Below are 24,889 nucleotides of genomic sequence, written 5' to 3' on the forward strand. Positions count from 1 at the left end.
CAGAACGTTTTTCAGAATGAGCACAAATGTTGTGAATACGTAGAATACCTGTAAAGGGTTTAACATCTTAACATCAATATTACAACAGAATCTGACACACGTTGTTTAGATAAGCGCTCCCCACTCTTGCTTTTGTGAAAAATTGCCAGTATCCCTCTTAAAATACATATATGCAGCTAATTCCAAGGCATCACAAAATATAAGGCACGAACAGACAGTGTAGTGTTGTCACAGATTTATTTTCAAGTTCATAAAAATTCAGAAATCTTGGCAGAACACCGTACAAGTTTTCTGATGCGCTGCAACACCGACTGTCAGTTAGATGCAGCTCAGAACAGTCAAAGGGTACTCACGAGTCGCACCCTTCTCAAGCTACACACAACAGGATTTAGTTTGGAGTGAAGGGGAACCTTCGTGATAATGTTAACATCAGTCAGTGTCGAGTTTCCACTTTGCCGCTCTTCGTCGAAATACAGTGGGCAGTGGTAGGTTGGTAACTGTGGGCCAATCAGCGGAGACACACCCGCAGCATCAACGTTGCCTGTATTCATGACATATGAACTTTTACAAGACAAAGTATCTCTGGCAGTGTCAGTGCTCCTGATTTGAGCCGTGACACAAAGAAGAGGCATTGAAAATGGCTCAGGGGAGAGGGCGTCCTGTAGGGCTCCTTGCTGCGTGTCCCACGATGCCCCCTTCAGCTCCAGACCACACAAATACGCAGCACTTGGAGGAATTGAGCCTGGGTATGTGCTATCGCACAGAACCTGGAGTGGAAAAAACGGTTAAAGTTATCCTCATGAATTACTTGGAAATGTTTACAGTAAAAAATAAATTATTTATATTACCCGAGTTCCAAATTAAAAAAGTAATTTTAGTACAAAAATTTGTTGTATGCTTTACCTGAAACTGCAGTATTATATCACTGATATATTTTCGGTTTATTTGAGCAGCCTCTCGCATCACCGCTATGAGGAAGGCTCTGGCGTTTTTGAAAGCAGATAGTCGATAGGCACCAGGTGGATCCGAAATCCTGTCGTGCCAGAGATAAGCACTGAGCAACTCAGCCCTCCTCTCCAGCTGAGACAAGTTAGTAAACTGGAGGAGGGAAGCAAAAGACAGCAGATGTCGAACAGGCTGCTGGAGCTGTGAGATGAGCGAGGACACCAAATCAGTGAGATCCTCCCATTCAGCCTGGAGGAAGTCACGAAGGGGGCTGCCAGAAACAGCCCCCACATTTGTGTCTTTCCTGTGAGCGAGGTAACTTTTGAGAGCCTTGATTCTGTCTTTTGCATCACTGTGGGCTGGTAGTTTGGCAAGCTGGTTCTGCTTGGTGCTGAAACTCCTTGATGATCCTACAGGATGTTGGGAAGTCCGCAGTAGTAGGTTCAGGCTGTGGCTGTTGATCTTGGTTATCTCAGATGCCACATCAACACTGAAACCCAGCAGAACAGGGTCACTGATGGCTGAGCCCTGAAGATACTGAGCCAAAACCTGCAATAGTCCTGACAGATCTAAGAAAAAAAGAAATGCACACCGAATCAACATTTTCACATAATCGCAGAACAGCAAACAAACACACACACACACATGGCTTTAGGGCTGTAGCGATACACTAATCTCACGATACGATACAATGCACGATATTCAGCCAACGATACGATTCGATTTGATACGATTCGATACACTTACACTTACTCATTTTCAGGGGGGAAAAAAAGGACAGTGTGATTTGACAATAATCGTCACTGATTGGACTGGTGCTCCAACCTTTGAACCGGAAGGACAACACCACCAGACAAACAGAAACAAACGAACATGTCACAAACGTGAGAAATGTGCACTTTATACAACATTTTTATGAACTAATTTATCACTGTAACCCCCTGGCATTGTATTACCTTAATGTTCTGTGTTTTCACGAATTGTAACGTCTGACTTTTCAATAAAGTTTGCTTTAAAAATATTTAATTTTTAAAAAATAAAAAAATCGATACTCGCGGCTGAAAAACCGATACTTTATCTTTACTTTAGTAACGAAATATCGATATATATCGCAGTATCGATAAAATTTCTCAGCCCTACATGGCTTTGATGCATTCATGACTTGCCTACGCTGATTTTAGACATTAGCCCTAATTTCAAGCAGCGCTTCAGTACCTTGCTTTGTGAGAAGTTGTCAGATAATAATCTAAAATGTCTCCACTGTCTGTTCATGCTGACATTTAAATGAGCTTGTACACAACAGACACGAAAGTCATACGATTACCAAAATGGCCACAACTGCTGATAAAGTTTGCAAGGATGTGGGGCCAACCGCCCAAAAGCGACGGATCTGTGGAGAAGCAAGTCTTGGCAACACTCTCAACCGCCTCTAAATCTGCAGAGTCCGTCACATGACCGCCGTGCACAAGATTGACTAGAAGTGGAAAGAGAAACACAGTTAAAGTGTGCACTCACTGAATGAGTAGGGTTTTATTGTTTCATGTGGCCTTACCTGCTATATGTCGCAAAACCTTAGTCTTGTCATGACAGAGGCTGGCAATGCAAATGTGGGCATCCACTAATGCAAAGAGGTCCTCCTGACTCCTTCAACAGAAGGAGAAATAAATCCGTATGAAGAACAAGATAACTGGGATTTCAAAAAAAGTATAAATAAAAACCATATTTGCTGTCACTCTACACAGAAATGAGACAAACATCCAAACATCTGTGAAAGAAACATCCCATTGGGGTGGTCACAGTTTGCAGTAACCCTAACCACAGCTTTTCCTCACCAATGGTAGACTTTTCCACAGCCTAAATATTTATAGGACTGTCTCTGCAGCAGGACAGAGTGGAAGATGGCACAGCGGAGAATCGGCTCTGTGTTGTTTGCTGACCATGACTGAGGCTGATTGACTGACAGCGCCTGTTGCAAAGAACAACTCAGTTCCTCCTTCAGATCCCAGGGAGAGTCACAGACCAGCAGCAGAGCACTTATTCGTACTGCAGCTGCAAAATAAATGAGTAAATAAACTCAATCACTAACGCACATTAATAACAATATCTATAGCTTACTACCAGGTGATGTTGGCAGGGGAAAATTAGCTAAAGAAAAGTAACAACACATAAAATCTACCTGGTATACGATGTGAGGCATTTTCTCGAGTTACAAACCACAGTCGGAAGCATGGATGAATCAGGCACTGCTCCTCTGTGTAAAACGGAGAAAGGAGAATTTGATTGGCACTTGGGTAGCAAGCTTTTGTCTATGATAAAGAGTGGAGAAATTATACTTTTAAACCTACTCTTGATGGGTTGCTTCCCTTCCAAGTAGGAGATCAACTGACTGAGACAAGCCACCACTTCAGTGTCCCAGTGTTCCAACAGATGACAGTTGTTAAAAACCAGCCAGTGACCATCACGACTGGCTTTGTCCAGTATTGAAGGAATGACTTCGCTGTTACACGGTGCCCCAAAAGAAATAACTTTAACTTGAACCTAAAAGATGTTAAAAGAAACATCAAGCACCAAAACAAAAGTTTCAGGCTGAAAAAGAAAAGCATTGTAGGTGAATTCTGTTATATTACCTGTTTTTTTTCTTCCACACAGTGGGCCAATTGATTTATTAAATGAAGAGGCTGAATGGTGATTTGGATATCTTCCTCTGGATTAGGCATTGTAAGAATGATGGGTCCTTTGTATTTCACTAAATATCTTGATAGAGCCTCTGGATTACCAGTGTGAGGAGACTCAGTCCATTCTGTCTTGACAGACGGGCAGAGTAGACAGGCATATATGATGTCTGCTAATCCCTCCAAGCAGTTTGGGAGCACCATCTTCCAGAGAAGAGCTCGCTGCAGCAAAGACAGGTGTGAGTGAGAACGACAGGGAACACTTCCTGCCACAGCAGAGGACGGGAAATGTAGATACTCCTGCCACTGCATGGGGGAAGCACAGAGTGAGGAAACCAGCCCTCTGAAGCTCGGGATCTTTTCCAAGCAGAGAAGCTCTGAGTGGACATGAGGGGGTATCCAGCTGGGGAGGGAACGAGTGGGGTGTAAAACAGTGTCAGAAGACTCACAGGGTTCTCCTTCAGTTACAGGATGTTCGATGTCTTCGAGACCCCTGAGGAAAGCCATCCTCTCTGCCTCAGAGCAAAGCTGATTGTGCTTGAGCAGAGCCAAACACGCCAACAGCCTCAGAACAGCAAAGTGGCTCTTAAAGAGACAAGGTCTGTACCGTACCAGCAGCTGGACTACCATCATGTCCATAATCTCCGGTAACATGCTCTCTACTGCTGTACCAGTTGAATATGACACTAATGGCCTGCCCTTTACACTGAAAGCCTCGTGCATCACTGTGATGAAGCCATGTAAGGAGAAGTAATAGGCAGGAGAAAGGTGAGACACCACCTGCAGTGCTTGGTAGAGGGTCACAGCCAGCCTCATTAACTGGCGTGGTGCAGCCAGCAGGGACTCGTGGTACTCCAGCTCCTCACTTAGGTGCTTGATCTCAGCCTGCAGTTTCTTCATTTCTTCTTGGTGAACAACCACACGAGGAAAGAAATCTAAGGAGTCTTTCAGCAGCAAGGTGTCCGACTGCAGCATACAGTCCATCACAGCATCCTAAGACATACAGCGTTACAGGACATGAATGTACAACTATGAATATGAAATAACTGTTTAACTGTTTGTGAAAGTGTATGTAGCATGGCAGCTTTGTATGGATTTGAATCAATTTAAGGTTAGACATAAGATTCACAACTTGACACAAAATGACACTCAAGCACACACAGAATTCAGTCCGCAGCTGGTATTATTAAAGAGGGCAGTATGCAAAATACATCAACCAAATGTCTGTTCAACTCACCACATGAGACACAGTTAGGACTTATAATGAAGCTAAAGTTGTGTCTATTCACCTCCTCTGTGAGCAGTTTCTCCTGCAGCAACTGATTGTAATTCTGGAATTGTAAGTGTCGATTCAGCAGCTCTCTACACTGAGACTGCATAAGCTGTGTCAGCATCAGCTCCTGCATCTCCTCTGAGCCCAGAGAGAGGTCAACAACATGCACCCGAGCCAAGATGGACGCATGGATCGCTGGAAAACAAGAGTTAAGAAAGCTTTGCGTGATCTCATTATTAATCAAAACTTCTGCCAAAAGAGGAGCTGTACATTTACTGTGTTGAAATCTTCAACAAAATAAAACTACATAAAATAAAATGATACATAAGGCAACTGTAACTGAGCTGCTAACCGCTGCTGAGTAGTCTGACAGGCAGATGGGTGCTGAGAAAGAGGCAGAAGTCAGGGTGAACCAGCTGAGGAGCCTGCTGCAATCCTGGAAAGCAACATTCAGCGGGACGGACCAACTTTGACAGAAACTCAGGACTAGGGACTGCACGCTCCACATGAGTAACTAGAACTCTCCATCCTGAAAACATAAGGTTTGAATGATGATGGGGCAATAAAAACGCTTCGTAAAATGTAAAGGTACTTCCCTTTTGTGCGACCTCTTCTAATTCACCTTTCTCAGCAGCTTGGTCCAGCTTGCGCAGGAGCTCCAGATCATCAGCACAAACCACCAGCTCAAATCCGATCTCCTTCTCAAGCTTTGCATCCTGTCCTGGAGAGCAGATATGTAACATGCACTGATTTCAAGCACAAATTTGAAGCAGTTTAAAAACTATGTACACTCCCAACATGATCTTATCTAAAGCCAATGGATTACAACATAAATAACATAACCATTTGTTGTCTATATAACGACTGTGATTGAATAAAAGAAGTAGAAAGGATGCAATTCATGTTGATGGTTACAATGCTAATACAATCAAAGATAAATGGATTTGTTATTCTCGGTCAGACAATATAGAAACTAAAGTAGACGATAGCAATTTATTACAATTTATTTATCAATATATTAAAGGGTGAAACAGAAACTTGTTTCATTAATGTAAGAGCATACCTGTGATGAGCCGGTTTTGAGAGCTCATCTCTAAATGTTGCTCAGTGTCAGCTAGTAGAGGCCAGCGCTGAACAAATGAACATCTGTAGCCCCACAGCAGCAGCTTAACCACCAACCGGCCAGACGGAGTGCTCTCAAGCTGCCACTCGTTCATCCCTAAAGTCTGACCAAGGGGCAGCAGCAGGTTCTCAGTCACAGTAATGGGAAAACCGAGACAGGGAGAAATGGGTTCAGCGTCCATGTTGGTAAACAGAGACGTTCTGGAGTCCTTGGGGTTTATACTGATGCTCCCTGTCTGGCAGAATTCCCTCCACTTGCTCATTAATTCTGTGCGAATGTCAGGTCCAAAGGGGCCTGAATAAGACATGATTGCAGCCAGAATAAGGGCATCACCAGGAATGTTTTGATGATGCGACTCTGCTTCCTGAAGGAAAGAAAGAAAGAAAAGGACAATCACAATCAGTAGGAAAAAAAGTAGAAAAATTCAGTAGCGTGCCTCACTGACATTCACATTATTTGCAGATTCACCTGAGCAGCAGCTCTCCAGGCACTGATTTGCATCTCCAGCTGCTCAGCACATGAAGTGGCTTCTCTTTTTTGGTTCTCGGCCTCGTGCAGCTGAAGCAGCTGGTCCTCCAGCTCATTTTGTATGAACTGAAGCTGAAGCTTAACATCCTCTAAATGCTCGTAGGCATCATTCTTGTACTTCCTGGCCAAATGCAGTTGACTTCGGGATTCTCCAGCCAGCACCTCTAAGTGCTGCTTGACCACCAGTTGGTGCTGCACCGAGCAGCCCTCATACACGGCCTGGACCCATCGACACAGGGATTCGCAGGCCTTACTGACTTCTCGCACAGAATCTGGTACAAACTGAGGGCTGTGAACTATTTGTCCAAGTTGCTGCAGTCGTTCTTCTGTCAGGCGGCCGCGGTCAAAAAATTCCAGCTCCTTGGAAAGAGAGACGTATGTACAAAAGAACGGGACAAATCAATTGATAAAGGAGTAAAATAAAATTTTTAAACGGTTCAAGAAATCTAAAAAAAAACCTTGTTATCCTGCGTGTAATACTTCATTCATTCAATGCACTGACTTTCATTACAGTCTGTTTCTCCCCCCCCCACACACACACACACACCTGAAAAAAGTTGGACTGTCCGAGAAGTTGCTTGGCACTCTCCCAGCCCAGTGGACGATTAAACAGCAAACAAATGGCATCCATGATCCTCACCACTCCATCAGGTGGATCTCTGTAGTGGCGAACCTCCTCCAGGTCAGATGGATTCAAACACTTGAGAATCTTGATACCTGCCTCGAACACTGAATTTATCTAGGGAAAAGAGGGATTGGTATCAATACAAAAGGTAAATGCTTGACAGTCTAGCAAACATTTTGAGATGTTCTACAAGATGTAAGTACAGATGGTGTGATGAACAAAGTACATGTTAAGGAAGGGTTCTGTACATGTATAGTTCTGTCACATTTAGGACTTTGAATGCAGACATAAAAAAAGAGACCTGTTTCTGAGCTTGATTACTCTGCTCCTCTTGGTGTTCCAGCTTGTTCTCCTCTTGGACACATTTATTTAGGGCTCTCTCAAACTGTTTTTTCTGATATTCTACAGCTTTAAGGAGCTCTTTCTCGCGCTGCAGGAAAGTGGCAAAACATAAAAACACCAAGATATCTAAATTAGTAAGATTACAAAAAATATTTTGGCATGAACATTACTCAACAAAATACTCAGAGTTATAAAGTTCTCAGAGTTATATGCTCGTGGTAGACATATAAAACAGTGATCCTATTCAAACGACACATGCTTAGTTGCTCTACATTACCTGCTGGGTCTGAGCAACCTTCCTTTGCAGTAGGAGTAAGTCCTGTTTACTTTGCACAGCTGTGTTGTTCATGACATCCAAACGAGCCAGAGCAAAGGCAACTCTGAAAAAAACAAAACTTTTTTTTTACTTCACATAAACACCTCTGTTTCTTTCTGACCCATTAAGATGGATGGAATACATGTGAAATCCTTCTTTAAGAACAGCTACCTTTTGTTTTTGCTCTGCCACTGCTGGTGTAGCTGGCTGCACAGGCAGCCAAAGTGGGCAATGAACTCCATATAAGTCCGAGAGGTGAAAGGCTGGGCTCTTAAAAAGACGGAAGCATACCGACATGCAGACTGATGAACTCCGGCCATGACAACAGACAGGCTGTCCTCGGAGCCCGATCCCTCAACTTAATAATGAAAAATAAAAAAAGACAAAAACAGATATGTCTTAGTCGTGTCTGCAGCAACTCTGTGTGGGAAAATGAGTGGCAACAGACCGAATATAGTGTAAATTAAATTTAGTATTGTGACTCACTTTTGTGGGGACAGACTTTGAGGCACTGAACAGCAACTTCTACCAAAGACTGCTTAGACCACGGTTGGTACACCTCTACACAGCAGCTGAGCTTCATGGCCTTAGTCATTTGTGCCTGCAGGGGAAAATGAGCAGATTTCAGGGAAAAGGAAGAACAAAGTGCACACAGTAAACAAGAATTTGGCGCTATGTTTCAATGGTATTAGTAGAAATGACTTACACTCAAAGTTTGCGCTTCATTGTCGACAGGTATTTCACAGCTGTGTGATGCGGTGAGAGGCATCAGCAGAAACACGTGGACATTTCTGGGGAAACAGACCGTGTATAAACGACAATGTGCACGCACTAAATGTTTTTCAAAAATGTTGTTCATGAAGACAAATAATGCAAATGACCAATAAGGTTTTTCCTCTTACTTCTCACTTAACCAGCTGTCCATGAGGTATCTTCTTGGGTGTTTGACAGCAGTCACCCTGGAAACAAGTTTCCTTAGCTCTTCCTCGGTGTAAAGCGCTGGGTAGGTTCTCTGGGCCATCGCCACCAGTAATTCCTCTCTGACAAGTGGACCGATGTCCTCGTGGACTAGTACGATGACATTAACTCCATTTACTCGAGTTTGATTCCCAGCCTCTCTCAGCATTCCGTGCAACTTATGTTCATTACAAGAATGTACTTCCATGAGCTGACAGCCTGTGAGATGGGCAGCCAAGCGTACAGTAGTTTTACGGCCCGTTCCTCTGTCTGAGCCCACCAGTACTCCGTGACCCCCAGGTATGAGCAAAGCTCTGAGAATGTGCAGCAGCTGACTCACCCCCTGCCTATGTACAAAGCATTTGGATGTTATTTTGTAGATATTATCAACTTTCTTCCTTTCGTCTTCCTCTTCTCTGTTGACGAGTGCAGACAGCTCTTGAAGAAGCACATCAAGCTCTTGCTCCTGATAAGACCACCCATCTTTATATTTGTGTGACCGATTGACTGACTTCAAGGCCTCGAAGGACTTGGGTCCATACACAAGCCGAGCAATTATTTCCTCCAAATGCTGAAGAATCTGTGGTTTCGCAGCTTCAGCTTCTCGGCCAGCATCTTCTGAGCAAAGACTTTCAGACTGAAGAGAAGGCTCCGTCTCTTTCGGTGCATGGCCTTTATCAAGGTGTAACCTACCAGCTGTTTTTGTGTTATCGAGGCTCTGACTTGCATGCGCGGTGCATGCTGTATCCATGGGTGACGTGCGAACAGCAAGGCTCCTGACAGTGGGTGGCTCATCTGAACTGTCTGGGTTGGTTTCATCAGCCAATTTACCTCCATAGTGGTTTGCTGCCATCTTGACTAAGAGTGACAAAAAAGTTTTTCTTTCATCCTTTGAGCAGAGCCTATCACTAAAAGTCCGCATGCACTCATGCATCCATAGATGCACAGTATGAAGGACTGACACAGGAGGACCTGAGAGGGCTGGAGGAGAGCCTGATTGTACATTTTTGTCACGCTGCCACAGGGACATCCCAAAAAGCACTTTCTGAAGGTCATGGATGGAAAATAGAAATTGGGGCCTCAGCGCAGTGGGCTGGAATTGGTCACATACAGCATGGTAGAGATCTTTCGTTGCAGTGATGATGCACTTTGACATGTCCTCACCTCTGTGCTTTTGAGGAATTTCTTTGAGCCAGATTTTCAGCCATGGAGAATGGATGGACAATATAACATCTACAGACAGGCTCGGGAGCACAAAGATGGAGAACAGACGAGAGAGACGTGGGGAAATCCCATTACTGCAGTGATCTCCCAGTCCTGAGATGCAACATGCAGCCAAATAGCTGACACTTCCAGAACTCAATGACTTTAAGGAGTAGCTGTCAAATGTCAAAATCTCTCTCTGTGAAATACTCTGACGCAGACTCTCCAGAGCCGTTGACGCTTTCCCAAAGACATCTGTCAACATCAACAGACATATTGATCTTAAAAACTTCATGTCATGCTGAATGAAAACGGAAAATCAATTAACAGGAATTCTCCTGGCCATATCTCTCTTGCTTACCACAGGGGGCTTCGTGCAAGTCATCCACAAACAGAAGCAGGTTTGGCCGTTTCGTCACGGAACCTGGAGAGTCTTCACATTTTTTCTGGCTGCAGATGCTATTCAGTATGACGCGCAGGTCTCTGGAGCTCATGAGTGGACTTGCTGGTAAATGAATGTGCGGTTTGTCAAAACTTAGTAAAGTTTTGCACAGAGTGGTTTTTCCAGAACCGGGCTCTCCTGCAAGCAACACTGGCTGGTTTGCCTCCAACATGAGGTTCAGGAGACGCCTGTACTTCCCATACTGTGTAAATACATTTAAGACTCTTAACTTAAATGGAAATGAATACAGCATACTTAATATATTTTAACTATGGTGGGTACAACGGTGAGTACAAACCTTGGGAATGATGGAATTTGTCAGCTGTGTGTTCATCTTACTGTCAATGCCGAAAAAGTGCTCAAAAACACTCTCTTCATCGGGAACCTCAATTTTGTATCTGCAAGTAAACAGCACCTGGCGGGCTAACAAATCAAACTGTGGCCAGTGCCTGATGTAAAAAGAGAGAGGAAAAAAGATGTTTTGTTAGATGTTACTGGAGAAATAAAAACATATAATACAATTGAACATCTCTACACAGAAAAACGCAACAGGTTTAACAGGTTTCCGTAAAGATTTTCTTACCGGCAATGCAGATGTCCACCAAATCCCCAAATGTAAGCCACCAGGAAAAGATTTCTGGTGAGCAACTCTTGTTTACTTTGGGGACCTGTGCCTGGGATGTTGGTTCCATCTACAGGTACAGATGATATGAAAGTAAGTTCATTTAAGTTTCATAACTGTCACAATGTTGTCAGCTTATCAATGAGGATTATCGTACCTATTTTGTCTGTTTGTGGTATTGTTTTAGGTTTTTCCAGCTGCTTCACAGAATGTTGCAGGAGGGCACGCAGGATCCTAACAAGCGACGAGATTTCTTGCAGACCGTACCTTTCACAAGAGCCTCTTTCAAAATGGTTGGCAGAGGTTAAAGCATTTTGTCCAAGCAAACTCAGAGTGGCAGAGAAAAGGTCCTCGGCCAGCCGATTCCACATTTGCACAATTCTTTGATCCAATTTGTATTCAAAAGAGAGAGCATCCACTTCACTCTTCCACACAGCTTTCCACAGATCAGTGCCTGTGAAATAAACAAGGCTGCAGCAGGTCACCGCAGAGGGACTTGCATCTCGCAGGTCAGTGGTCTCCATAATTAGATTGAGGTGTGATTGAGATAGCAATGTTTCACCCGATGACAGGCACAAAGATGGATCCTGAGAATTGCACAGTGTGGTTAAGTAATCTAACCAGCCAGGCTTCCCCACAGGCTCCCCATCCATCACCAGCCACTTCACTTTTGATGTTTTATCACTTTTCCTCTCATTGTTGCAGATTTCAGAACATCTACGATCGCATTCTCTCAGCACCTTTGCAACGACTCCATCTTTCCATCCTTTCTTTTCACTGAAGCAGCCAAACAGCTCATCATGGGACATGGCATTAGGAAATATGACCAAGGTGTTAACACAGCACCAGTTCATAGCAGAGATCTGTGGATCTGCCTGTGAAGTATCTCTTTTAATCATATTCTCATTTTCAAACACATACCTGACTTCCTTGGAAGCCAGTCTATTGAATGCCCCAGCCAGAACACTGTGACAGGTTGTCTTTCCGCTACCTGAGGGGCCAATGAGCATGACTGCCTGAGAGAACTTCAGGGCCTGATGGAGTGTAAGAGCAGTGCAAACTATTTCCGTGTCACAATAAAGATGTGTTTGTTGTAACTCTTCTTTCACTGCATTTTGAAGCTGATTCTTTTCTTCTTCTTCAACATTTTGTTGGGGAAGTGGAAACTGACTTGCTAAAGGAAACGCATCCTTGAAAATGATGTAGAACTGCGAGGCTTTTTTGTGCTCAGGCACCAACACAGAAAGAATCGCTTTGACGATGGCCGTCTCCTCCATTAAACCTTGTATTACTGACAGCTGAGAACTGCGGAATTTTGAAAGCTTTGCAGTTTTTTCACTCTCCTTCTCAAGGAGCTGTTCGTGGGTATTTTCTGAAGAAGTAAGATCCGCATGTGAGGCAGCAGAAACTTTAGACTCATCTGAAATTTCTCGTTGACATACAGCACGATGTAATTGTATTTCTGAGGCAGAGATGATCTTTTGCAAGACGCCGAGAATGCAGCTTTGATCATTAGGGGATAAACCAGGCAGACAGTTGAAATCTTTGGCCAGGCTGACCAAGGACACCAGACGATGACTTAGAGACATGGCTTCTGAGAAACCACACGAGGTTAGCATTACTTCTGCAATAATCCTGCAATCTGGATGTGCTAATGCAATGGGTCTGGTTGCAAATCGCAGACTTTCTTGTATCCGGGCTGTATACCCCTTTGATGAGATGAGAACGCATCCATAGCTTGGGCTGGCAGGGAAACTTTTCCCTGAGATTACAACATGGCATTCTGGATAAGAAATGTTTGTGCAACCTCTGACTTTTTCAGCAGTTTTATACTGTGGCTCCTCATTTAGTCTCTGATTCTTATGTCTTTGTAACCTGAAGAAGGACTGGTGTATGTCTGCAAGTAGCTGTCCCAGCAAACACAGGACTCCTTGTGACAATAAGTCCACAGACTCCAACAGAAGCCATGCTCCAGTCTGAAGAGAAGCCAGCAGCATCTGCTGAACAACACAAGGTGTCATGCTTGGATAACACTGTTTCACAACAAGCTGTTGTCCCAGTGCTTTTCCTAACTGAACTACAGTCGTTGTCTTTCCAGACATGGAGGGTCCACTAACAAACCCACATTTATAGCTAGTCAGAGCAAGGACAATCCCGAGTATCGCCTGGTCTGTGGAGGGAGTATGCAGCATCACCAAGTCTTCTGGTCCGTAATACTCGAAGCCATACTGGAAATGATGGCCTAAAACATCCACATAACAAGTTGGATTATCGTTGCCTTTCAAAGTCTGCTCTTCTGTGTTAATATGATACTTCATCAAGCTTAGCCATTCAAAAGATGATTCCAGTACACATGGTAAATCCATTAGTCGAGATAGCTGCTGTGCATGCTTCATTGTAAGCTGCACTAAAGCGCGCAAACACATCATTGTGTAATTGGAAAGCAGAGATTCACTTTTAGAGCCAATGACTCTTTTCCTAATCGTGTTGCCCAGGTTTTTCAGTCTTGTAGAGTTGTGCGACTTTATTTTGTTCAACTTCAGTGGACTCTTTTCTTGGAAAGCCTTTAGAACAGCACTGCACCAACTTGCCTCCTCAGCCACCAGCAGACACTGAAGAGGACATTCAGAAAGCAGAGCTAGCTCAGGTTGTGCATCTTCAATCCTGTCAGCATAGCAAAGCTGGGTGCTTCTAACGGTCTTGCCACATGCCAAATCTTGACTGCATGGTTTGAGTTGATTTCGCTGCACAGCACATTGTTTCGTGAGCTTTATCATGGTCAACTTCAACTGGTTCTCAAAGGCACTCAGCCAAACCAAGGCATCACAATTTGGTTCCAAAGGGGGCTGAAAAGAAACGTGTTCCTGGAGGCTGCCAAAAACCCCAAGCACCTTCATATGTCCGTGGTGTTCAGATGAAGCCCCACAGCTCTCCACATCTCTTGTATTACATAATTCACAGTCAACTTCAAGCCAACGTACCCCTTTAAAGCATTTACGTACAAAGGGTTGCAGCGAAAAAGGTGTAGCTGCACGAGAAAGTAGCTGCATCACCTCCCTGTTGCTCAAAAACCAGAGCCTTGGAAACTGCTCACAGAAGGTGTGAAGGATATCCAACATCTGGTTTGAAATGGCTTCCATTGTAGATAAACCATTCACGAGAATCTGGCAAAGGCTATTGCCATCAAATTTGCCATTTATCTTATTGGAGACTAAGTTCAATACATTGAGGTCGGATGACACCAATGAGTCCATCAACTCCTTAAAGGTCTTGTCAACTGTTTGAAAATGCTCCAGCTATGAAATAAAGAGCAAAGAAACATAAATTAGTTAGACATCAAAATTTCCAAATAAAATTAATTTGTTTCAATGTTTTACAAAAACTAGATTTGTTCTATTTTGATGCTAATGGGACATACCAGATCTACTCTTTGATCACCAAAGGATGTTTCTCCGAATATCATTTTCAGGAAGGCCCACATGTGCTGATATCTTTCAAACAAATCCAGCAGCTTTGCTATGATTTAAAAGAAGAAAAAAAAAAAAACATAACAATGCACCGGATGTTAGCAAGTTAGAGAATCACACAAAAAATATTTCTTAAATCATTTCCTAAGTACTGCTCTACCAAGTTCTTGGAGTGAGCGAACCCAATCCTCCAACTGCAGCTTGAACCCATCACTGTGTTGTGACTTCAACATAGTGGATAAAGTCATTAAATCATTCTCGATCTCAGCAGTGTGTGTTTCGAGGCCTGATCGAAAAAACACATAACAAACTTCACAAACTTGTAAGCTGAATATTGATGTCATACTTTTCTTCCCATCAGACAAGCCAAAGTAGTAATTCAGCAATAATCCTTGCAGGGACATCAATGACTGTGTATTAATAATCTTCTAGATTTCATTTAGTCTCACCGCTTATAATGAATCGAGCATCATTACAGGAGTGTTGACTCGCGGTTTCTATATTTGAACTGATCTCTATTAATCCATCCTGTGACTCCCAACCTCTGTAAGCAGGGAGAGTAAATTCACTCAGCTGAAAGAGTCTGTCTTCCCATCCAAGACGAAGCTTTTGGAAGGTCTGCTCCATCCTCCACTCTGTTTGTGCATCCCTGCAAATCTGACAAAGTAAAAGGTACTCTAATGACAGTTTCTTATTGAACTTCTATTCACAAGCAGATAACTAAAAAAGATAATTTGTCCATTGTTTCCATAGTAGCACTGCCATACCTCTCTACTACTTACTTACCTTGTTAATTAGTTTTTGGTGAGTTACAAGTTGAGACATGACATCAGCAACAGTCACCTTCTTCTCTGGGACATGCAGAAGGCCCATGCCTGTGCGATGGAATTCATTTATATCGTATTAGATGTGCTGAGGGTCACAAAGTGTGCATGCAAGACGATATGTGCAGAGTCTCTGACCTTGGAAAATAGTTTCCCAGTGTTTTTCTCTAACAGTGGGGCTGCGCAGCTTCACCATAATTTCAACTTGATGACTGAAGTTTTCCAGGATTCCTAAAGTCTCCTGCAGCACTGCATCATCAGTGGGTATAACATTTGTCAAAGATTGAGCTTGCTCCTTCCACTGAACAAGTTTCCCCTGTGCTTCTGACACCACAACCTGACAGCAAAGACAGATCTATGGATAGATTAAAAAGAAGGTGCCGAGCTGCAATTTGACATGACACAATAGCCACGTTTCCATTCACTAGTGAAGCTAATTAGAAGTGCTCTTTGAAGAAAAAAGAAAAGAAAAAAAGAAACAGGAATTACTTTCCTATCAGGAATATTACAGGGATGTTATATCACATTTTGGAAGACACCTGTCAGTTTCTCGACTGTTTTCTAGCTCAGACCAGAAACAGCCGATGAAGCACATCATTTTAGTATTTTCCAGGTCAGACACGATTTCCATTCCTGTTATTGAACATCTTATTCACATCGTTGAATAGCGCATCAGAAACACAGATGAACAACTGGCTAAAAGAGGTGGAAAACACTAATACTTCAGGATATATCACATGAAAGAAATAAGGATTCTTCATTTGATATCTATATAGGGCTGCACGGTGGCGTGGTGGATGGCACTGCCGCCTCAAAACAACAGAGTTCCTGATTCAAACCCCCCCCATGACCCTGAGTTGGATTAGGCAGATACAGAAAATGGATGAATGGATCTACATTGATTAACGTCATAGATTTATACTGATTATAGGTGCCAGTATCGCAGTTTTAGACAACTTCTTTGGTCCAAAGGAAGAAAGGAACTTTGTCATCAAAATGAATCCACACCGATCAGTGCCAAACATGACAAACACATTTTATTGTCTTGCCTTAAATAAAAAGACATGATATAACATGTTACCTCACTGACGCGCTGCAGTTTCCACTCCTCCAGCCATGTGGTGCACACAGCTTTGAGTTGCCACAGCTCTTTACGGGCTATGACCTTCTGGACATCGATTGTCAAAATGCTCAAATCCATTGTTTGTTCTAATAGGAGACAAGAAAACCATCAGAGAGAGAATGGAAGTCTTGTAATTAGAGATCCTTTTTTTTCAAAGACATAAAATACATATCATCTTTATTTTCCTTTAATCTAGCAGTCACCGAAAAAAAGGACTCTTTCGAGCACGGGAGACATCTGATCAGGCCTCACCTTGCATGTTTTCACTTTTCCTTTTGAGTTCTTCCACTTTTTCACTCAGAGTTTGCACATGTGCACACATGTAGTTCAGTTTGGAAACCATCTCATTAGCCTTCTGGCTCGGGTCAAGGAAACTTCCTGATGTAGCCTTAAAGACTACATTTCTGAGGTCACAGGCCAGAAAGGAAAACATTGTGTCCAATGCATTCGCCATTGAAGGAAGACTTTGGCAAACATGGCTATCTGCTCGCTTCAAGATGGGAATAAAAGAATCCCACAAACCCAGCATCTAAATATAGAACACAAACAGAGAAAAAAACACATCTGAACCTTCATCAAACGGCAATAATCTAAAAAAACTAAATATGCTCATTAACTAGCTAAAGAGCATAGACATGATGTGGTTATTTGTGGCATAATTTGTATTTCTATGTCAACAAACCTTTTCTTCCAAAGTCAGCTCCTGCTGTGTCATCCTCCTATAGTTCATGCAAATAGTGTCATGGAGTGAGAGACTGTACGCCAAACGTTTCTGCATGTCAGCCAACATTTTCACCGTTTCCCTCACCTGCGCAGAGATTAGTTTCCCCAGTTTGTCACAATGTACTGAGGGGCTAAAACAATGCATCTTTAGATTTTGGTGTTTAAAGATTACAGAACAATTCAGGTACATTGCTTCAGGGATCAAATGTCCCAAACATTTAACTGCAGTGAATCATTTGAGAGGACTTTGAAAGAGCCTATATTCTGTATGAACTTAACAGCTCATTATGTAAAAAATATTTATGGTAATTCTACATTATAGACTACACTTGGCACAAGGATTATGCACTCGTGTGTCTGTAAAAACAATACTGGAGACTTCACGAGATCAAGCAGCATTGGATATTTTTAGATAATGGAATCTAAGTACAGTACTCTCACAGGACTGTGTCCTCTGCGTGAATAATTCAGAGAAGGTGAATTTGTGACTAAAGGAGAGCCTCAAAACGACCCAAATGTTCTACCAACCCTCCTTTTCACGGTAAAACAAACAAATGGTTACTGCTAATGTGCTTGTCCTCCCTTTAGGCTGTTTTATCTCTTTTGCATGAATAGCTTTCAATTTACTTCAATCTTATATGTTTTTCTTGTTAAACAATTGTTACATTTTTCCCCACACACATGTAGTTTTAAAGAGTTTCTGTACCATAAAGGCATATTCTGAGAGGTCGTGTAAGTCTTGTGGTTGAGTCTCAAGTTCAGCGGTAGCTCTCTCCAAGTCCACTGTGAGGCTTTCTGAGTGCAGCTTCATCTGCTCAACCAGCTGCTTTAGCACTTGACTCTCAATAAGGCTCACCCGTTGCCCTGAAGAAACAATGGCAAAAAGGAGAAGACGATTTATTCTAAAAGAACAGAATGCACGTTACAGATTTCTCAAACAATCCATTCATACATAAGATTTACGACGCTCACTAACCGAAAACATTAAGTACAAATAGAAATGTTGTATCATTCACACGATTGATTTTGAGGAGACGATTTTGAGTAAATGTATACTAGAAAAGATATTGATTAAATGAATGTTTTTTTCAGACATTCGTGCAGAAGTTTAGAATAATAAGTGGGCATTCAGAGCAGTGCTTTGAAAAAGCTTTTTGCTTTCCACAATCAATCACCAGTCATGTCACATCGGAGAAGTCTTCTGCTTCAGAGCTCTGTGCAGCAGTAAGTGTTTGTAATTAGTTGATCTTTTTCTGATGTTCAAAGGGATTTTCAAAGTAATTTTATTCCCTTTGAATATCCAAAGGTATCAAAATACCCAACTCCAGCTGCTAACTTTCCTGTCTATGTAAATATTGTTCAGGTGAAGAAATGCCACATCACTCAGGCAGCTGCAACAAAAAACTCCTGTGTCAAAAGTCTCATGTGGTTCCATATTTATCGTTGCCTAATGTGTCTTAAATTGTCAGCAATGTTAAATACTGCAAATGTAGACATACTTGTAGACAAGTCTTTGCATAAAAAGAAGCTTTTACTTACATATGAGAACAACATACCTAGAGTTTCCTTTGTGTGAGTACAATGGATGACGAACAGTTTGTTGGAGGTAGAGACCGATGAGTCGATCGTGCTGATTCTTTCAGCCCAGCTGCGCAGCCTCTTAATGTGGTCTTCATACACCAAAGCAGGCTGACCTTTCATGGATTCCAGAGACGCCGGACTCCACTGATTAACAAACAAATGGATGTCCCCCAGCCACGCATAGATCTTACACACCTGCTGGATTTCTAGTTCAGCCTCCTGTCCAAAGTGCACATGCACAAACACACACACACGCAGGAGTGCAAAGTCTTTTTTATGATTATTAATTATGCATCAACATCAGCTCCTACAGGACTTATCCCAGTCTAACCTGCATGATCTTGGCTTGCTCAGTCTCAACTTGTTCTGTAATGTCATTGATGCTGATCTGCCATTCTAGTTGTGTTTTGGAGAGAGGAGAGTAGCAGCCATGCACCATGTTGCTTTGTACCATTAGAACAGTCTTTTCAGGCAGCACCAGCTTGCGAGCCGACATGTCGCTGAGTGACTGACCAATCATCCTACCACTGCTTTTCTCTCCTGGGAAAGGAAAAAGCAGATATTCTGTCCTCAGAGTGAATAAATGGCAAAATGTAATGAATGAGATACAAGTCAAACAACAGCGTTAAGACAAGTGATCGTACCTGTAATGGTAGAATGCTTCATACAGCTGAAGTCTGACGTTACATCCTGAACAGAGCGAAGTGCGTCGTTGCTTACCTCCAGGAAGAGTCCACAACTGTCACACATCTGCCCAGTTTGACAAATGTTTGTGGTCAAATATGAATGGCCGTGGCATTAAAAGAGCACATGAGACCAAAACATTTAAACTACGCTAACTAAATGAATAATCAACTTAACTGTTTCATGTGCACACTGATGCTGCAATGCAAAATACCTGAATAATAGAGGTGCCAGCAGTCAGGAGAGATTCACTCACTGCTTCTTGAAACACATGCACAGGTGGATCCACAGTCAGCTGCTGACTGTCGCTGAAACACAGCTCAGTGTGGAAGAGACAGTACTGCTGAGATGCCACCCTCTGACAAACAAAAACACATCAGTGGGTTCCATTAAATCAATTCGGATTTTGAGCTATTGTCACCTTGCTTATCATTTCACTGAAATAGCAGGTTTGAGTCAATATTTATTGTGATAGTTTGAGAGCAAACTCCAGAAGTTTTCTCTCTTTCTCTCTCTCTCTCTCTCTCTCTCTCTCTCTCTCTCTCTCTCTCTCTCTCTCTCTCTCGTGTGTGTAAAAACAAAAATCATTTGGGTTGCAATCATTTGAATGTATTTCCTTCTCAAGCAGAAAGTTCTGCGTCACTGATGAATACTTTCTTGGCACCTTTAGACGACTGAGAAAAGAAACGGCATCTTGTTGGATGACTGTGACGAGACTCTGTGCGATCATTTGATGGACAAGCGCCGCAAAATTCCCCAATTTCTGCAAGATGCGTTGGGACCGAGCCAACTCTTTCTTCAGCTCCAACCGGTAGGCCAAATGTAGGTGAATGGGTTCGTAGCATCTATTTGGCCTTTTTGCAAGTTGTATGAGCAGCTGGAGCTCCTGGTGTCTCTTAAAGCTGTCGTCTCTCACCTGCGGATGTAAGAGTTAAAGCTGATTCCAGAAAATGATTCAGTTCTTAAATCAAACAAGAAAAGTTCCAGAATGTTCGGTTAAGATTCTTTATAGTCTTAAAACGTACTCATGAAAAAGAAATGCTGTGCTCTTGGTTAATAATTACTGCTATCCATAATGGTTGGAAGTCATGAGAGTAAAACAAAAAAAAAGGGTACCGTATTGAGAATGACAGCATGATACTGGGATAACTTCTCCAGAGTCAGAAAAAACTCTTGATTCTTATTTATCAGTTCAGTTTTGAATTCCAGCAATGTGTAGGTTTTCGAGTCATCCAGAGGCATCCGGTGTTTCTCTTTAAGCTCCTCAATTAATCTAAAAAAAGAGATAATATTGAGAATGAATTTTCTTAAGCTGAACAACTATTCTACAATTCAGCTCAAGTTAAAGGCAACTAAAACAATTTGGAGCCACTGTCAAGTCTGATAGTATACTAAACTACATGTGTTCTACGCTGACAAAAAATGCTTTGGTATAAATCTCTATACTCTTAATCAAAAACTCCTTTTCTCACCTAGTGAACAGATGAAGAGCATTTCTGAACTGTGGTACTGAGAGAAGAAGCACATCCTGCAGATTGATACACCTGCGCTGAAAAAGGATCGGGCGCACATTCTTATGCCACCTACCACAGAAATGCACAAAGCACATGACGAGAGAGGTAAGAAAAACAACTGCTGCATAAGTTGTGCTAAAATGGTGAGCGAGGCAAAGCACGGCTACTCCATATTACCAGACAAAAGTTTTCCGAAGCCTGAAGTTCTTGAAAAAAGGGATGTGCTGTAAAGCTGTCCACAACACATACTCTCTGTACCACTCTGCAAGGCTCATAAGTCCACCAAAGCCAGTCTTTGTCACATGAAGTACAGCGTTAGGGGAGAAGATATAGTGTTCAGGGCCAGCGTCACTGCAATGGACCACTCGCAGGTCATAGGGTCTATGAACAAAGAAAACACTGTGCATTCATATATCAAATGAGAGCCTGCAATTAAAAAATGATATTATGACATGAGAGGATCTATAAAAGTCTGACATTTACAATGACTCATATCCCCTGTTACTTATACCTGTAAGCAGTTTCATCCGTTTCCTTCAGGTAATGAAACTCCACGTCTCCCAGGTCTCTTTTTTGGGCAAACATCTCAACAACCTCTGTGCCAGTGAGAGGATATTTATTTGGGTTGGTTGTTATTTCATCCGCTCTTATCGTTTTTTCCTTAGAATGTAGCACCTTTACTGAGTCATCTCTCTCTGTAAGACTGTAACAACGGAGGCGCAAGAAAAAGAGAAATTCATTTAGGGCTCAAAAAGACTTGAGGAGTGAATGCTGATGGCTGAATTTGTAAGCTATTTGGTAACGGAGAAAATCTGAGGGATTATATAAGGTACAGAGATAAAGCTAGAGCATGTCTGTAAAATAAGTCTCAGCTTAGGCAAGGCACACCTAGGTCTTCCACCTGTGACCCTCATTACATATTCACCATGCTATCTTTTTAACAAATAAATGTATGCAATAACTTCATTTTATTAGCATATTAGATAAGAGCATTTCATATAAACTAAACTGAAAATGGCCGTGCCACATAGAATGCGTGGAGTGAGTTCAAAGCAAATTTCTACAGTGATCACCATCGTGTACCTTTGTGCATTGGAATGAGTTGTTCTGATGGGGATGGTAGTCCCTAATGCTGAGGCCATAAACCGAGGGCCCTCTGTCCATTTTGCCTCGGCTATGGCTCTCCCTGGTCCTACTTGAGCAATAAGATTAGGTAGTTCCAGCACAGACAAAGGTCTGTCAGAGGTACCATTTTTGAAGATGGATGCACAAGTGATCATAGGCTTAGCCACAGAGTGTGCTGCGTAGCAAGATGGCTTTGGGAATAGAGGTGGTAAAGACACTTCAGGGGTGTGGACCTTTTTCTTCACCTTGGATCTAGGTTTTGAAATGTCTTTATCACAGGTCTGAGAAGATCCATCATGAGATCTTTCCTTTGAAGGGGCAGCGAGCATGCTGCTGATCTCTCTATGAATACCATTTAGGCATGAAAAAAAATGTGTCTCCTTACCAGTCTACTTACTCTGACATTTCTGAAGGGAAAAAGAAAAGAATTGATTATTTTAGCAAAAACTTAGGGAATGGTACATTTATCTGCTATTGTGTTATGAATATTATCAGCTACATATCAATAATGTGCTATGATTAAGAGCTCAACATATTTTCAAAAACAAAACAATCCACAAACTTCATCTTTAGTTTCCACATTTTCCGACACTGCTCATGCATTTGAAAAAAAAAACAAAAAAACGATTTAGCTTAAATCTCTGGAGAAACGACTGTGAACATAAATAATGAAACGTCAGAGAAAAAAAACTGTTTTGGCATGTTTTGCTTAAAACGCAAGATCTATCACGTATATTTTATATTATACAGGTTATAGATAACACAATGTTTACAGTAAATTAAATAACATTTGTCGGTTATTCTCCTCTACACTACTTTATTAGCTACTGTCCGATTACTTGCTAAGCTTGGTATGAGCGAGTGCTAGCCTTTCGTTAGCTAAAGATGCTAACCTTTTTATGACAGCTGTGGTGAACTAGGTGAGTAGAAAAAAAACAGACATATCTCCACAAGTTTAACACATTTGTATTATGCCGCTAAACTTCAGATACCAAGAAGAGTATAACGTGGCGGTTCTGAAACTAATAAAGTACTCTGGCATAACTCAGTAGATGCCAACGTAAAAAAAATTATAACTCATTTCTGTGACTTTCTTACCTGGTTGGGCAGAAGTTGGAGCGCAACCACGGCGACGGCTCGTTGCCATGGTAACAAATAGTAACTTCAGTTGTGGTGTGGAGCTGGTTGACTTGGTGGTGGCGGTTGTGTGCAATGCTCATAACTTAAACTTCCGTTTTGTTTTGTTTTTTTCTGCCTTGTTCTTCTGATGCAAATACACTACATACACTAAAGTTGGCACGCTGTGTGAAACGTTACGAAATATAAAATCTAATATTTTTTAGAGTCAAAAAGTTAAAAAGTTGTGACAGGGACATGTTCACCCTCTTTTAACATCACTCTGTAAGCATAAGAGGAAACCAATCGCTGTTGTTTTGAAAGTGACATTCCGTTTCCTGCTTCCCAGATAGAAGGGGCCCAAATCGGAATTTTTCTTTGGCCCATATTTTGCCTTTAATGACATTGTTAAGGTGATGGCTGCCCGAACTTAGCAACATATCCACCAGACATGATCCAATTCTGCATTTCACTACTGGCCTACATTCCATAATACATGTCAAAGTCTGGTTGTAACAATTTGTCTGAATCTAGCCCATACAACTGATACACTCCAGTTTGGCCCGGTTCACAGAGCCCAAATGACCCATGCCGTGACTGAACCAGAAATGCTTAAGTTAACCCAAATTACAGCCAAATGCATTGGTCATCTGGTTTGAAGCAAGATTTCTGCTGTTCAACTGTTCAGGGCTTCTTGTGTCATATTTTTCATTTTTTTAAAGTGCCAAAAGTTTTCAATGGGTGAGAAAAGCAGACATGTTACTTTAGCACCCAAACTCATTCACTATGGAGCCATGCTGTTTTAATATGACCAAAATGTGGTTTAGCATGGTCTTCCTGCAATACACAAAGCCTTCCCTGAAAGAAACATTGTGTGGATGCAGGATTTAAACTGTATGATAACAGGACAGTGCACCACTTGGCCTTGGTTCATCTTATAAGAGCATGGGCATTGACAAGAATGTTTGGATTTTTTTGGTGCAGCAATGAACTGGCGAGAGCTTTCTTGCAAAAAGTGTTGCTACAGTATGTCTTTACATCTCCTTTAGAGTCAAAAGTCGTTTGTGGTTTTTACCTTTATACTGTTTGTCTGAATCTTTAGAAACAAGGGTGTCTTATAATGTTATAGTTGTGCACATGTTTTTATTAATAAAGTCAGTGTTGGCTGAGTTAGATTTCGAACTGAGCTATTATTAGTGCTATTAGTAGCACCCTTTTTTATTCAGCAAAGAATGTTTGTTGAGGAAAAGATAAACTCTTCTTCTCCTGAGATCTTACATCTGTCATGGCAGGAAAAGTCAAGTGAGTCAGCGCACACAATACCAGGACCTTCATACGACTGTTTTCTCTACTCTGTCAAAATGTCGGCTGTGAAAAATTCCCACTGAACCCTCAAAAAGCTTTTTAAAAAGCCAAGCCTCTCTGCCGAGGCCCAGGTGACAGCAAAACCATCAACTCTTGACGACCTCCTGTTTCCCACTCTACAGTCATAACGCGAATGCTGCTTCTGAAAATAAACTCTGTCCTCTCATACTCAGTGTACACAGAACAGACGTACTCATTAGGAAGTCCAATATGACCAGATCTATGAGGTCCACCAGCCTTGTGCCTTTGTTGTAGGGAGGGGCCTTTTTTACTGTTGAACAGTAATCAGGGTTCGTCTCCCATCTGAAACACACAAGAC

General features: G+C 42.1%; 2 protein-coding genes across 2 annotated transcripts in view; both read right to left on the reverse strand.

Annotated features, from left to right (window-relative positions):
* Positions 1 to 24,889, reverse strand: part of LOC142378974 (extracellular serine/threonine protein kinase FAM20C-like) — a 32,102-nt gene that overhangs the window by 945 nt on the left and 6,268 nt on the right. The window contains exon 7 of the mRNA XM_075464004.1: positions 24,764 to 24,873. Coding sequence (XP_075320119.1) covers positions 24,764 to 24,873 — 110 coding nt within the window. The remainder of the gene's footprint in view (positions 1 to 24,763; positions 24,874 to 24,889) is intronic.
* On the reverse strand, positions 54 to 22,113 carry dnhd1 (dynein heavy chain domain 1). Its single transcript, XM_075464003.1, has 43 exons — positions 22,048 to 22,113; positions 21,476 to 21,667; positions 21,142 to 21,345; positions 20,923 to 21,033; positions 20,567 to 20,723; positions 20,115 to 20,366; positions 19,665 to 19,808; positions 19,411 to 19,516; positions 19,098 to 19,306; positions 18,742 to 18,985; positions 17,892 to 18,049; positions 17,145 to 17,270; positions 16,715 to 16,991; positions 16,421 to 16,548; positions 15,478 to 15,676; positions 15,302 to 15,390; positions 14,965 to 15,172; positions 14,676 to 14,801; positions 14,467 to 14,564; positions 11,211 to 14,344; positions 11,010 to 11,135; positions 10,725 to 10,875; positions 10,346 to 10,628; positions 8,739 to 10,239; positions 8,531 to 8,675; positions 8,311 to 8,425; positions 7,996 to 8,182; positions 7,786 to 7,888; positions 7,468 to 7,596; positions 7,089 to 7,280; positions 6,482 to 6,901; positions 5,954 to 6,377; positions 5,513 to 5,611; positions 5,243 to 5,419; positions 4,907 to 5,085; positions 3,573 to 4,610; positions 3,321 to 3,483; positions 3,122 to 3,208; positions 2,778 to 2,994; positions 2,498 to 2,589; positions 2,270 to 2,419; positions 904 to 1,514; positions 54 to 767 (listed from the first exon to the last, which is right to left on the reverse strand). The coding sequence occupies exons 1-43, from the start codon at positions 22,104 to 22,106 to the stop codon at positions 339 to 341; spliced, it is 13,239 nt and encodes a 4,412-aa protein (XP_075320118.1). The 5' UTR covers positions 22,107 to 22,113; the 3' UTR covers positions 54 to 338.

Source organism: Odontesthes bonariensis, chromosome 4 (genome assembly GCF_027942865.1).
Source record: "Odontesthes bonariensis isolate fOdoBon6 chromosome 4, fOdoBon6.hap1, whole genome shotgun sequence".
Taxonomy (NCBI): Eukaryota; Metazoa; Chordata; class Actinopteri; order Atheriniformes; family Atherinopsidae; genus Odontesthes; species Odontesthes bonariensis.